This window comes from Sorex fumeus, unplaced genomic scaffold, assembly GCF_029834395.1.
Source record: "Sorex fumeus unplaced genomic scaffold, SorFum_2.1 ptg000013l, whole genome shotgun sequence".
NCBI lineage: Eukaryota > Metazoa > Chordata > Mammalia > Eulipotyphla > Soricidae > Sorex > Sorex fumeus.
Window position 1 is genome coordinate 113036 of NW_026606070.1, and position 15596 is coordinate 128631.

Below are 15596 nucleotides of genomic sequence, written 5' to 3' on the forward strand. Positions count from 1 at the left end.
TGCTGATGGCTGTTCACTTTATTGCCAAATACACACACATATTTTATAGGGGGCCTCGGCTTAAGAGGATGGTTCAATCACAGAAAGTTTAGCATTCTTGACCTCTCCAACTCTGCTTTGCGCTGGTCCAATCCCAATCAAGAATAGATGCTGCAGTTAGGATGACCTGCGAAGCATACGTAACAGTTTCTGTGTCTAGGGCTCATGTGACCAGGAGGTCGAGTGAGGCTCAAGGCTGAACACCCGGTGCTGGATGATACCCTGTTCTTGCCAACTTTGCCCAGATACTCCCTCTTGTGAGGCTTTGCTTCTGGGCTGCTTTGCAAGGTCTTATCTGCAACAGTGTCTATCACCATGCTCCACAAATTACCTACATCACGAAGACCAGAAACAGCAAACGGGGATGTGGAGAAATAGGAACACCCATTTATTGCTGGAAATGTAAGCTGGTTCAGCCTTTAGGGAGAACAGTAAGTATGTTTCACACAAAAAAAATAAAGATAAACTACCGCGATATGCAGCAATTCCACTCGTAGTTATCTTCCACAAGAACATAAGCACTCTAATTTTAAAGAAATAGGCACACCTCTGTTTATTGAAGCACTCTTTATACTACTCAAGATTTGGAAACAATTCAAGTGCATAATGACAGATTAGTATATAAAAATGTGTTTATCCAAACAACGCAGTATTACTCAGCTGCATGAAAAGATGAAGTTTTCAATTTCTTCCAATACAAAATGAAATGGAGGAGATCTTGCTAATCAAAATATGCCAAACAAAACACAAACACTGTCCTTCCATTGTTCATCGATTTGCTTGAGTGGGCCCAGTAATGTCTCCATTTTTTGAGACTTGTTGTTACTGTGTTTGGCATATTGAATACGTCATGAGTAGCTTGCCAGGCTTTGCTGTGCGGGCAAGATACTCTCGGTAGCTTGCCGGGATCTCTGAGAGGGGCGGAGGAGTTGAACCAGGCTCGGCCGGGCTGGCTGCGTGCAAGAGAAACACCCTACCACTGTGCTATATGTCAGAATGAGAAAAATAAATTCATGATGATCTCACTTATAGGTAGATATAAAGATGAAGAGCAAGAGAATAGACTATCTCCAGTGAAAACATATTTGTAGACTCTGACAATAGAACCGAACTTACCTATTTACAGTGCAGATGGTGTGACGGGGATTGGAAGGGCAGGATTTTACAGACTATGGTGGAGAGTTATTGACATTTTGATGGTATAACATATACAACATTGTACTTTTTCTTTTCTTTTTGTTTTGTTTGGGGGGCGGGGGCATACACAGTGGTTCTCAAGGCTTACTCTTGGCTCTACACTCAGGACTCAGGGATCACTCCTGGCAATGCTCAGGGGACCGTAAATGACACCTGTGATCGAAATTAGATCAACTGCATACAAGGCAAATACTCTACCACTGTACTATCGCTCCAGCTATACTTCTTAAACCTAGGAACCGTTATACTCTCATAAACTAATTTTACCTCAAAACAAAAATAATTTAAAATATTTTTTTGTCCATGGAGAAATTTATTTAATTTGTGAATTTGGGACATATACACAGGCGTAAAAGAAGATAAGTTTTTATAGGAAATATTATAGCAAACTGCCAACATTGTGTGATTATAAAATAATATTCACTTTATATTGAAATAATAATATTAAATAAAGAAAAATAGGAAGGAGTCTGCTAACAAATGCAACTTGTCTGTTCCAGTTTTAGAATAGAGAGTTTCTTCTTCTTCAGGCTGTCTAAAAGATGTCAAATGATTTAATGAAATTTATGTCTTATTCAGATTTAAAAAAATTGGTTCTAAGCTCATTTAGAAAAACTAAAACAGAGCAGATGTGCATGCAAAGATACATAAAAATTCTACCTGCTTATCAGCAAAAGTGTAATCTCTCTTTCATAGAAATTTATGTACGATATAACAGATAACCACTGAATGTAGTAACAGGGGGGAATTTGGCTGGAATTGTTCCCTTCACAAGTCTCAACCACACTTCCTGCCCGTAATTTAATTCTAATAAGGCATCTCCAGTCAAAACCCGATCACAGTGTGTATCACTGTTAATATTCTCAGACTCAAATGTAAGCTTGTCTACTCCATCAACCACCAAAAACCCAGAGACGTGAGCGCTGAATGACTCAATGGTATACTTAAACACATACACCCCAAGATAAGGAACTCTGAATTTTCCAGTTCTTGGAGTGTAGGAAGCTCCATAATTGACATCCAAATTATTAAACAGGATAGGACCAGGTGTCGTCATTCCATACGTATGAGATGCAAAAAATGCAACCATGGGTGCATATCTGTAAGATCCTTTGGAAAAATCTGTTAGAGAAGAAAAATGCAGTTAATTTTCTTGTCTTTACATCATGAAATATTTTCGTATATGCTTATCACTTTTTTACATAAAGAATTAGTAAAAATTCAATGGTTCTTCATCACCTTAGCAGGGAAGTGTGTTCGTCAATTTTGGGGGGCTTTTACCCCCATGTCTGAGTTCCTAAAACCTCTGTCTTTCCATTAAAATCTGGCTAGGATATTAATAGCACTTGGTGCCTCCTTCATAGTTAGGCATCAAAGATTAATTTGTAAGTTGCTTTGATCTCCAGAGATCAAGAAATTTAAAGTGCTCTCGTGATTATGATGGTATGCCAGAAAGCTTTAAGGGCCCTTGCAGGAATTAAAGTTGACATGATGTAGAGACAATTTTTCCAGTACATTGTCAAACATTCCAAGAGTCTAAATTGGGAAATAAATCTATATGCATTATAGGAAAGTAAACAAAAACAATTTTCAATGTAACTAATGCCAAATTATTTACAAAAGATGATTTTAAAGTAAGCTAAAAATTACTCTTCACTATGTAGCATTTTTATTAAGAAATGCCCCACACACAATGAGGTATCACCTCACACCACAGAGGCTGGCCCATATCCACAAGAACAAAAGCAACCGGTGCTGGCGCGGATGTGGTGAGAAAGGGACACTCCTTCACTGTTGGTGGGAATGCCGACTGGTTCAGCCCTTCTGGAAAACGGTATGGATGATTCTCAATGGTGGTGGAAAATGGGCACTGGTGGAGGGATGGGTGTTTGATCATTGTATAATCGAAACCAAAGCACAAAAAATTGTAAATCTACAACTGTACCTCATGGTGTTTCACTAATAAAAAAAAAACTAGAAATTGAGCTCCCATTTGACCCAGCAATACCACTCCTGGGAATATATCCCAGAGAGGCAAAAAAGTATAGCCGAAGTGACATCTGCAATTGTCTGTTTATTGCAGCACTCTTTACAATAGCCAGAATCTGGAAAAAACCTGAGTGCCCAAGAACAGATGACTGGTTGAAGAAACTCTGGCACATTTACACAATGGAGTACTATGTAGCTATTAGAAAAGACGAAGTCATGAAGTTTACATATAAGTGGTACTACATGGAAAGTATCATGTTAAGCGAAATGACTCAGAAAGAAAGGGATAGACATAGAAAGATTGCATTCATCTGGGGAACATAAAGTAACAAAATAGGAAACTAACACCCAAGTATGGCAGAGATTAGTATCAGGAATTTTACTCAATGACCCGGAGGACAACCACACATGTTAGGGGAAGGGGGAGCTCAGAAAGAGAAGGGAACACCAAATAAAGGGTGTTGGGAGGATCCGCCCATGATGGGAGAGCATGCTGAGGGTAGACTGTCGACCAAGCATGATTGCCACTCAATGCCTCTTTTGCAGACCATGGCACTCAAAAGGAGAGAGAGGGAAATGCCCTGCCACAGAGGCAGGGTAGGATGGGGGCTGGGGGGGAGGGGATGCTGGGATCCGTGGTGGTGGGAAATGCGCACTGGTGGAGGGATGGGAGTTTGATCATTGTATAATCGAAACCCAAGCACAAAAATGTGTAAGTCTACAACTGTACCTCATGGTGCCTCACTATTAAAAAAAAATAAATATATATAAAAAAAAGAAATGCCCCACAGATTTTTTTTGTCATAAATGACAGACTGTTAAAATACTACACATGTTTTATTTTATAAAAATTAGGTACGATTCAGGAGGATTACTCCATGGCTTAGAGAACAGCCGGGCATTCTAGGGGAAAGGGCAGCTCAGATAGAGAAGGGAGCGCCAAATAAAGGATGTTTGGAGGATCCTCCCAGGAGGGGAGATGCATGTTGAAAGTAGACCATGGACCGAACATGATTGCCACTCAATGCCTCTTTTGCAAACCACAACACCCAAAAGGAGAGAGAGAACAAAAGGGAATGCCCTGCCACAGAGGCAGGGTGGGATGGGGGGATGGGTGTGGGAGGGATACTGGGATCCATGGTGCTGGAAAATGGGCACTATGGAGGGATGGGTACTTGATCATTGTATAACTGAAACCCAAGCACAAAAATTTGTAAGTCTACAAATGTACCTCATGGTGTTTCACTAATAAAAATATATAAAAAAAATTAGGTACGATTATTTCTTGAAGTAAATCTCTAGTATCTTATGAAATTATGAAAGATATTTAAAAAACAATGTATTATGAAAAAATTTAGTACGTTTAGTAAATTATGAAAAATCAATAACCAGCAAAGGTATCTTATTCTCATCAATACATCTGAGAATATTGTAGCAATATATGGCCAACCTTCATGGAAAACATACAACTAAGCACTTATTAAAGAAGCACATCTAGTATGAATCAAACTATGCTCAGTTGTTGGAGAAGAGTTTATAAAGTTGTGCGTCTATGTGTTTTCATTTGCGGTGCACCAAAATAAATAAATAAATAAAAAAGCTGGGAAATGGGGACTAAACAATAAACTTCCTCTATAATACTATCATTGAAAATTTTTGAAAACGTGTACACCAATTAATTTTCTTGTCCAAAAGACATTTCGAGGCCAGAGAGATGATAGTATAGCTGGTAATGCACTTGTGTTGCAAATGTGTCAACCCAGTTCAGTGGCCTGAAAGGTACTAAAATTCAGAAGCAAGGTGAATTCTTCCATTGGTCCAGAGTCAGCCCTCATGTTTTAATAAGCCCATATATCTATTTATGACTCTTCTCAAAAATGATTTCCGTGCGTGCTGGTGAGGGAGTCTCAGCGTGCTTGTGGGTCCCACCTGGTGCCAGCGCGTTGCCCTCCACCAGCTTGACTGTGCACTGCTCGCCCGAGAAAGGATGTCGGCAGGCGCAGGTGAAGCCGATTCTCCCGTTGATGCACGTGCCTCCGTTCTGACACGGGGACCTGCTGCAGTCCGAATTCTCATCCAGCACTGAGGAGAAAAGGGGGAAGATCGTAAAGGAGATGCGTCTCTTGCAGAAGGAAAGGAAGAACATCACGTTGGAAGTAAGACAAAAATAGAGCCCCAAACTCAAGTTGCCCGCCAATGTCATTGAGTACCAAATGGGCTCAAATACCCAATGGGCTCAAATACCCAATGTGCTCTTTCTGCAGAATTACAGAGAAGCAGGACAAGAGAAAAAAAAAAACAGTATTAAATAGTGAAGAACTCTTGGACTTTGACCATGAAATCAAGGTTAGGAAGCAAAGGGCAGAAGAAGCAGGGGTATATGGAGGAGGGAGAGTGACTAGAGGTGGGGCAGGGGTGTGGGGAGGAGGGAGAGTAATTAGAGGAGAGGCAAGGGTGTGGGGAGGAGGGAGAGTGATTAGAAGAGAGGCAGGGGTATGGGGAGGAGGGAGAGTGACTGACTAGAGGTGGGGCAGGGGAGTGGGGAGGAGGGAGATTGGCTAGAGGCGGGGCAGGGGCGTGGGGAGGAGGGAGAGTGACTAGAGGTGGGGCAGGGGTGTGGGGAGGACGGAGAGTGAGGTGAGGTTGGGCCAGTGCTGAAAGGTCTTTGGCGTTTGTGAAGGTGCAGTAACTTTTTACACCAAAATCACAAAACAGCAGCTGGTTAATAGTGCTGTAACCATGCTATAAAAGTTTAAGAAGTCATAACAAATATTTGGGGTGTGAGTGACACCCAGGAATGCTCAGAGGCTACTCTTGATTCTGTGCTCAGGGCTCACGCCTTGAGGGTGATCTCAAAGCACCATATGTGGTGACAGGGATGGAACCCATCTCACTGGTATCTACCACCCCAACCCCTAAACTAAAATTTTAGACACAAAGGAAAGTAACTAAAGTGGATCGGGGACGTGGTTTCGCAGTAGGTAAGTTGATTACTTATCTCTGGAACTGATCTCAGAACCACACATACAATAAAATAGAATAAAATAAAATCAAAGCACGAGATTGGAGACGGACTACAGTGGTAAGGCTTGAACCTGACCCAGGTTTGGTCCCCGGCACTCCCGGTGATCCCTTAAGCCCTCCAGGAGAGATCCCTGAGCACTGAGCCAGGAGTAAATCGTGTTTTCCAAACAAACCAAAGAAACACTGGAGAAAGAAAATGCCTGTTCATTATATGGCGCTAAGATCATTGAATATTCAACAAAGCATATATTCCATAGTTACAAAATATTAAATTAAAAGATATGATTATATTACAATGAAATAAATGGAAATCTTTGTGTGCTTCAATATTTTAAGCTCTTTTAAAGTATAGCAAAATAAAATTTGAAAATAATCCTGACGCTTGACCGCCTAAGAATTAAAATTCTCTTGAAGTAAAGCACCACTGTCAAAATTCAAATATATGCTATATTAAGAGAAGCTATTAATGTGAGAAACTATCGTGTTCAATGATCTAATGATTAATAGTTGAAATACTGAAAGCTCTAAAAACACCCCAAATAAGTGATTTATTTAAAAAAAAAGGGCAAATGGCATGAGCTAGCAAATCTTTGAACAAAGACAGAAAAAGTACACTAAATTTTTTAAGACAGCCAATCTCACTACTAATTAAAGAATCATAAATTGTCAAATAGAAATATTTTTACATCTGGTGTCAGCATAAAGTTGTACAATGAGATAAAATGAGATAAAATGTGTATTCTTATGCAAAGTTAGACTTTAAGTTAGAATTTTATTTTATTTTATTTTATTTTGCTTTTTGGGTCACACCTGGCGATGCACAGGGGTTACTCCTGGCTCTGCACTCAGGAGTTACTCCTGGCGGTGCTCAGGGGACCCTATGGGATGCTGGGAATCGAACCCGGGTTGGCCGCTTGCAAGGCAAACGCCCTACCCGCTGTGCTATCTCTCCAGCTCCCTAAGTTAGAATTTTAAAAATAGAACAATTCAATCACATATATCACATAAACAGAACAACGATGTTTATTTCCCTTGAGACATAAACGTTTCCTGGCATAATGCATGCTTATATATGCTCAGATAAGTATTAAAAAGTGTGCTTTAGGGGCCAAAGAGTCAACATAGGTGTGAAAGGCACTTGCTTTAAGTGCAGCCAGCCCCAATTCTATCCTTGGCACTACTTATGGTCTTTGAGCACTGAGTCAGGAGCAGTTCCTGACCAGAGAGAACCCTCTCCTCTATCCCAACAAAAGGGCAGTAACAACAGCACATCTGCTTGACCACATGCTCCTCGTTAGTGCAAGATTGTGGACCGTCATAGTGTACTTGTTAAGTGAATTACAGTATATTCCCACTGGGGAATCTTAGACCACGGCTAAAGGGTGAGAAAAATTCCCCAAACATTTGCTATGCATAGAACTGGTTCCAGGTCGCTTTTAAACACAGAATAAATTCATTTAGAAGACTTTCCATTATGAGTATGATTAAAAACATAGTACACACTTACATAAATACAGAGTGAATGTTGAAAGAAGACTTGCTGGCTATAATCACCACTAGGGTGCTGCCCAAGGGTAATTGTTTAGTTCGTGATTTGTTTTCCAAGTTGAGGTTGATGTTGAAATTTAGTGTTCGACTTTTCTTATCAAGAAGCAAGATCAGCAGTACAGGGTGTAAGGCATTTACAATGCATGCCGCTGACCCAGGTTCTATCCTCAATATCCCATATGGTCTCCTGAGCACGGCCAGGAGTAATTCCTGAGTGCAGAGCCAGGGAAACGTCCTGAACATCATCGGGGGTGGCCCAAAAGAACAACAACAACAACAAAAGATATATAAGTATTTCACATTCATCATACTTTATATTTTTGAAATTAAATTTACATTAAATGTGAAGGAACTGCATACCTGCAATTTTACCATTTTTTAAAAAAAATTGGTAAAGAAAATATTTTATTTATGTAATTAGATATTTCAGTATGCAACCTCTGAAATATTACATAATATATTTTCCACATTAACATGCATATGAAAAATGCTATGGGCATGGAATATCTTTTAAGAAATATTCAGAATGGCCCACATTTATTTAACATAATTTCTCAATCACGTGATACATTATTAAACCCTTCCACTTGCTCTTGCTATTATTATGAAACCTAGCTTTTACTTGCTAAATTTAAAATCTCTAAATGACTCATAGAAATTGCTCTCTATTATTCACAGAAATGTGAATTCTTTTTCCCGGGACTTTATCTTTTTTTCATAGCCTATGAATCTTGCATAATGATAAATTCACAGAATAGTTTTAATTGAAATGCTTCATTAAGAAAGCATCAACTGCATGCTGGAACTGGGGGCACACTGAATTATTTATGAGATCTTTCCTGGGAAATACATTTCTCAGATTGGTTTTATCATTTGTCTGATTCTACAGAAAGAGAGTCTTTTCCTACTATTTCCCTGACATTTACATTTTGTCCTTAGTTATTTGTGGGAAAGGGGGTCTTAATTATCTATATGACTGGACCTGACTTATTATCTTTCTATGGAAAGTCTTCTTTCTTTTATTCATATAGAATGTTTCGATCACCTCTTTCAGTGTTACTGCCATTTGTGAATTTATGCTTTATGTGTCATTAATAAAAATACTGAATGAATCGGTATGGAGCAGAACCCGATAATAGATGTACAAATAAGGATTGCTTCTGATTTATGACTTCAAACAATATGCTGTTATTTAATTAGTATCAATCTAATTTTTCACATCCCCTTCTGCGTATTTTGTATTTTTGTAATTACTAGCATAATTAAAACTGTTTAGGCACCTGGGTTTGGAGAGACAGCACAGTGCACCTGACTGGGTTCATTCCCCGGCATCCCATAGGGTCTCCTGTCTCCTGAGCACTGACAGGAGTAATTCCTGAGTGCAGATCCAGGAGTAACTGAGCATAAAACAAAACACCTTACAGAGGAGAGAATAACTGAAATTCTAATTAAAGTTCTAGTAGAGATTCAAATGGAAGAGGAGAGGAAAATAGGTTAGGAAAAGCGAAAACACTAAAAGAACTATCAGACAGTATTACAAAAGGTAATTATTAGAATAATGTGTATACCATCAGGTGAAAAGAGAGAACGGAAAGATAATTCCTAATCAAGAAAATAATAGCAGAGAACTTTGGAAACTGAAGGAAAGAACGACCCATTGCCCAGGTAACAGAGAGAACACCAAAGTTACTAAATGCAAAAAGACTTAGACCAAGACACATTAGAATTAAATCATTAAAAGTGATTTATTTAGAAATTTAAAGTTATATTTAAAGGTCCTAATAAAAGAAATAACACACAAAGGAACACAGTCAAGCTATCAAAACATTTCTCAGTAGAAACCCTAAGGGACAGAAGAAAATTGAGTGTCAGATTCACAGTTCTATTTTGGAGGGCTGCACACCCCGTAGTGCTCGGGGTTTACTCCTGGCCCTGTGCTCACGAATCAGTGCTGGCGGTGGTCAGGGGTCATATGAGATGTGAGAATCACCTCTAGCCCCAAATAACCACAGTTCTGAAAGATTAAAAAATTCCCAGCTAAAAAAACCCTTTTCTACAAAATCAACTAAGATAGAAAAATAAAGGATTTGCCCAATAAACAGAAACCCAGACCTAGATGGCTTTAGCAGACAATTCTACAAAACTTTCATAGAAGAATGCTATCCTGCTAATATTCACCCCAAAAACGCTCCAAGCAAGAACATTCCCTAGCAACTCAATGAGACCATCATCACGTTAGTTCCCAAACTAGGAAAGTACACCATGAAAGAAAATCACAGACCATTATCTCCCATGAACACAGATACAGAAATTCTTAGTTTTGACAAATAGAAACTTAGCTACACAACAGTGAATAATTTATTGTGACTAAGAGGTATTATATCAGGGATCTGAGGTTGGATCAACGTGCAGAAGGCAATTAATGTAACAGACCAGATCAACAAAATAGAAAGATTATATTATATACAGTTGGGCCACACAGAGCCTGCCTGGATTTGATCTCCAGCATCACAAGTGGTCCTTGAGTCCCATTATGAATAATCCCTGGGGGATAGAGCAATATTCCAGCGGGGAAGGCATTTGCCTTGTATATGGCCGACCAGGGTTCAATCCCCGAAATCCCATATGGTCCCCTGCACACCTCTAAGAGTGATCCCTGAGTGCAGAGCCAGGAGTAACTCCTGAACATCAAGGGATGTGACCCAAAAAGCAAATAAATAAATAAATAAATAAATAAAATCATTAAAAAAATAATCCCTGAGTGAACAGCAAGGAATAACCCCAAGTACAGCTGGGTGTGGGTCAACCTCTCCCCCACAAAAATTAATTTTTTTAAGAAAAACATGATTATAAAAACTCTCAATAAAGTGACGATTTCCTTGTTTTATGGAAATGATTATATAGCAACTATCTAGTTAAATCTTTGAAAAAATATAGACACTGCACATGGTTAGGTAAATTGCAACACAAGATAATCATTAATTTAATAATTAAAATATATGCGTATTATACCTTTGATGTTTGTAATATGTTTGTAACACAGGCATGTTATTCTGCTTTTATCAGTAGGACTTAGAAAAAAAAATAAATGTCTCTAAGCTAGAGAGATAGTATGGGGATTAAGGTGCTTGGCCGGCAAGCGAACATTCCAGGTTCAATCACTGTTAACACATTTGGTCTCTTGAGCACTGCTGGGAGTGACCCTTGAGCACAGAGACAGGAGCAATCCCTGAGCACTGCTGGGTCTGATACCACACCAAAACTAAATGGATAAATAAATAAGAGATGACTCATAACAAACAAATGGATTGCCAGGAACGACTTGAACCTTGGTCTTCTGACTCCAAATTCAGTGACACTAGTCATCACTGTTACCTCTGTACAGAGAAAAGAAATTATCAGATTTTTAAGAAAGAGATATAAAACAGTAGAGCACTACGCATACTTTCTCTTCTTTTAAAAAAATGCTCTATTTACATCAGTGATATTTTTAAAAGTTGCATCCTTTACATTACAAATATCTTCTAACAATGTATGATTTTTCTTCTCTTTTTTTTTCTCTTTGTCAGGGCTTGCTCCTGGGCCTGTGCTCAGGAATCACTCCTGGTGGTGCTTGGGTATCACTCAGGGTGTAAAGATTGAGCACCTGCTGACTGGGTGCAAGACAGGGCCTTCCCTCCTGGGTTATCTCTCTGGGCCCTGGATTATTTTAAGAGATATAGTTAATGGAACAATTACTAACAAAATAGATTTATGAAGTAGAAACGTGTTAACTATTGGGAAAATAATTCCAATAAATTTGTCTCAAAGCCAGAGACATATTCCCAGTAGGATGCTGAGACACTTCATGATGTCTGGCCTGGAGTCTTGTTGGAAGGCCAACAGCCACACCCCGTCTGCAGCATCAAAGCTGCCAACTGCTGCACAAAGAAAATCTTCAGAAGTAAAATACACTCTCTTAGTGGCTATTGGAATACTGTTTCCACACAAATCGATGATTTGGCAACTCTACCAGAACAACTCCTTCACACAGGGCGCCTCTGAGCAACCTTAATTAGCCTGATGAATATAGAAAGACTAAAAAGGAGGTGGTGGGACTGTGTCTGTCTCAGCATTCTGCCCTTCTACTGCATCCGTTTAAGGAAGATACTGTGAATTATTGATGGTGCCTTTCAATGACAACTGCCGACTGAATACATCACAGAATAGCTCAATTGGAAAGAGTCGCCTTTATGCCTTCATGGGTAGGGCAGAGCAGGTGACAGTGTTTAGATTTTTGAAAAAGGAAACCTTGAGTGTATCAAGCCACGGGGTAGGTTCAAGAGTGACCCAGTTCTGAAGGAGTCTGATGCTTGGCACTGAAGCAGAGGAAGGAAAGTCCCAACAGTTGGGAGGGGAGGGGACAGTCAAGGCCAGGCTGCTAGTAGGCCCCCCACAGACCCTTTCACATACTAACTCGGGATTTTAAGAAGGTGACTTTAGCTCCTCTCCTTAAAAATAAGAACAATGATAACTGTTCCAGAATGTATTGTTAAATGCAGTAACACTTAGGGTATAATTTGTATAGTGCCCAGGGTACAGTATTAAAAACAATATGTAAAAACAAGGGCTGGAGCGATAGCACAGTGGGTAGGACTTACATGCTGCCGACTCGGCCGACCCAGGTTTGATTCCTCTGCCCCTCTCAGAGAGCCCGGCAAGCTACTGAGAGTATCTTGCCCGCACCACAAAGCCTGGCAAGCTCCCTGTGACATATTCGATATGCAAAACACAGTAACAATTGTCACAATGGAGACGTTACTGGGCCTGCTCGAGCAAATCGATGAACAATGGGAGAACAGTGACAGTGACAAGATTAATTTAGAAAAACAACGTTTTAGTGGCTGTTGTGGTACTAATTCAGTTATTCCACAAGTCATAACAGCTGTAATATGAATATATTAATGTTGTGTAAACAAATATAGATCTATAATTCATTTTCAAAATATATAATGTTAGAGTGAAAGATTCGTTTAATAAAAAGTATTACCAACTTCTATATTTCCTATGTGAAGATCAAGGTTATTACAGTATTTCTAATACAACAAAAATTATAGGTCAAATGAAATAACCAAATTTAGCCAGTTTGTCAAGTGTTTCACCACTCGTATAATATTAGCTAGCAAGGAAAATAGTTTATTTTGCTAGTCACTTTTTCTAACAGTAGCAAAACTACTCAAGTCTTCTGGTTGGACTGCCTTATCTAGAATTTAGAGATATCGTTGTTTAGCTATTCAGTGAGGATCATCAGACATCAGCCCCCTCATGTGCTGTTTAATTATGGCTACTTAAAAGGGCCCCAACATTTATTCTTGGTCTTGTCTATCAAGAAAAATTTGTAAGTCTACAACTGTACCTCATGGTGTCTCACTAACAAAAATTTAAAAAAAAAAAGAAAGAATATCTATCTCCATACGTGAAACTAAGCCAATGATCTTTATTAACCTGACATGGCTATTGGTTATCTAAATGAAATAAAAGGTTTTAAAACTTTTAATTATTTATGTTTTTAGGTTGGCTATAAAATTCTACTTATGCGCTATAAAGAAACAGAACATGATTCTATAAGGCATAATTGGAACAAATCATTAAGGCCGAGTTATTAGCATATTAACTCCAATGTCTATTCCGTTGCTATAAAAGTACCTAGGTGCCATTATGAGCTCCTGATATGCGTTCTTTTTACTACGAGAGCTTAGTACTTCTAATGTCCTATTAAACCTTTAATTTCAATTAATTTTGAAACAATTTAAATTTTAAGCTTACTACATACATTCAGGTTTGGTTTTTTTTTGGTTGTTGTTTAGGATAAAAATATGACATGGTATGGTGGAGTTGGTGTTTGAGCACACATGCTGTGGAGCTTAACTAAAACTAATTTTCACTGTTCACAGGAAGACAAAGGATTAAAATAGTGTGAGGAAAACTCCATTATGTTTCCTTTAAAATATTATTATAAGAATATCTGGTATCGACAAACCTACTTTCTCTTGGAAATACATAAGTTTAACTGATTTGTCTTATGTGGAAATATTATTCCCCTGGATTTAGATTAATGTGGAGGAAAAAAATATACTGTCTTAGAAGCATCTATGGTCAGCTTTGACCCTTCTGGACAAGCCCTTGTTCTCTCTTGACTACACATCTTTCACTTTTTCTCTCCTCACATCATTCTCAACTTTTTCTTCCAAAAAAAACTCTTCTGACAAAATAAATAGAAACGTAAACAGTCAAGAGGTATTTCAGTTCTGATTAAATATTGCTATGATTTTTTAAACGATAGAAGTAGCCACTGTAAGTACAGTCCTCCCATTCTTCATCGATTTGCTCGAGAGGGCACCAGCATCATCTTCACTGTGAGACTTGTTGTTACATTTTTGGCATATCGAATACGCCACAGGGAGCTTGCCAGGCTCTGCCGTGTGGGCAGGATTCTCTCGGTAGCTTGCCAAGCTCTCCGAGAGGGACGGAGGAATCAAACCTGGGTCAGCCACGTGCAAGGTAAACGACCTACCCACTGTGCTATCGCTCCAGTCCAAATTATAGAAATATTGAAAATAAAACATGTGACACCCACCAGCCCTGCTCTTCAGATTCATGACTTAAATCTCTGAGAAGATGCCAGCCTGGCAGCTGTGGTTCATGGGCATGCTGCACTCCTCTATATCGGCTGAAAACTCTGGGGTGCCCTTGGAGAGGGAGGGGGGCTCTTTCTCCACCTGCCTGGCATCTGTGCCCATGTGCCACTGCTGCCATCAGACCAACAGCCTGTGGCCTAGCTTCACGGGTTCACTCAGAATCTCTGCTGACGAATCCTAGTCCTACAGGTCCTGAAACTCTGGATTGCGAGGCCCAGATACGTACAACTTCTGCAGGACTGAAATTGCACTAGGAGCGCACCAAAGTGAGTAAGAAAATAACGTAGAAGCCAACAAAAACAAGCAATAACACAGAAGGCTCAAGCAGCAATGGACAACTTAGTAAGTCCTCAGACAAAGATGAGATATAACAATTATCACAATTTTTTTTATGGAAGTACTATAGTCATTTGGTTGTAACAACGAATACAAAACAAATGATTGTGTGTCTGCTAAGGGGGGGAGGCTTGGGGTTGATGGGGAAAATGAAGAGAATAGTGGAGGGAAGGTCACTCAGGTGGTGGGTCTGGGGCTGGAACAACAAAAGCCCATGACAACTCTATTAGGAACAACTCTATAAACCATAGTATTTAAATAAAGTAAAAATAAATAAATAAAATGTGGAAAGTCACCATTTAGGATTATGATACCTCAGTCAAGAAACTGTCTGTAGCACTGTCCTCCCATTGTTCATCGATTTGCTCGAGCAGGCACCAGTTAACATCTCCATTGTGAGACTTGTCGATACTGTTTTTGGTATATCGAATCCGCCATGGGCAGCTTGTCAGGCTCTGCCATGCAGGCAGGATACTCTCGGTAGTTTGCCGGGCTCTCAGAGAGGGACGTAGGAATTGAACCTGGGTTGGCCATGTGCAAGGCAAACGCCCTACCCACTGAGCTATTGCTCCAGCCCATTTTTTATTAAAGGGATAACGTTTAATAGAATGCTGGAGAATACAGCCATTTCTTATAGTCAAGATGAGGTAGCTATTCTTTGCATTGTTAAAATATTATTTCATATTACTGATATGGCCAACACACTCATCGAAGCATTTCTTTAACCCAGATTGTTAGTACTCAGCATGCGCCATACAGAGTTGCTCTTTTCTCTCATGTTTATGC

At 39.4% G+C, this 15596-nt stretch overlaps 1 protein-coding gene across 1 annotated transcript in view; it reads right to left on the minus strand.

Moving 5' to 3' along the window:
- Positions 1-1589: 1589 nt before the first annotated feature.
- Positions 1590-15596, minus strand: part of MMRN1 (multimerin 1) — a 54943-nt gene continuing 40936 nt past the window's right edge. The window contains exons 7-8 of the mRNA XM_056111322.1: positions 5155-5307; positions 1590-2358 (exon numbers count right to left, since the gene is read on the minus strand). Of these exons, the coding sequence (XP_055967297.1) occupies positions 1937-2358; positions 5155-5307 (575 nt within the window). The 3' untranslated portion in view covers positions 1590-1936. The remainder of the gene's footprint in view (positions 2359-5154; positions 5308-15596) is intronic.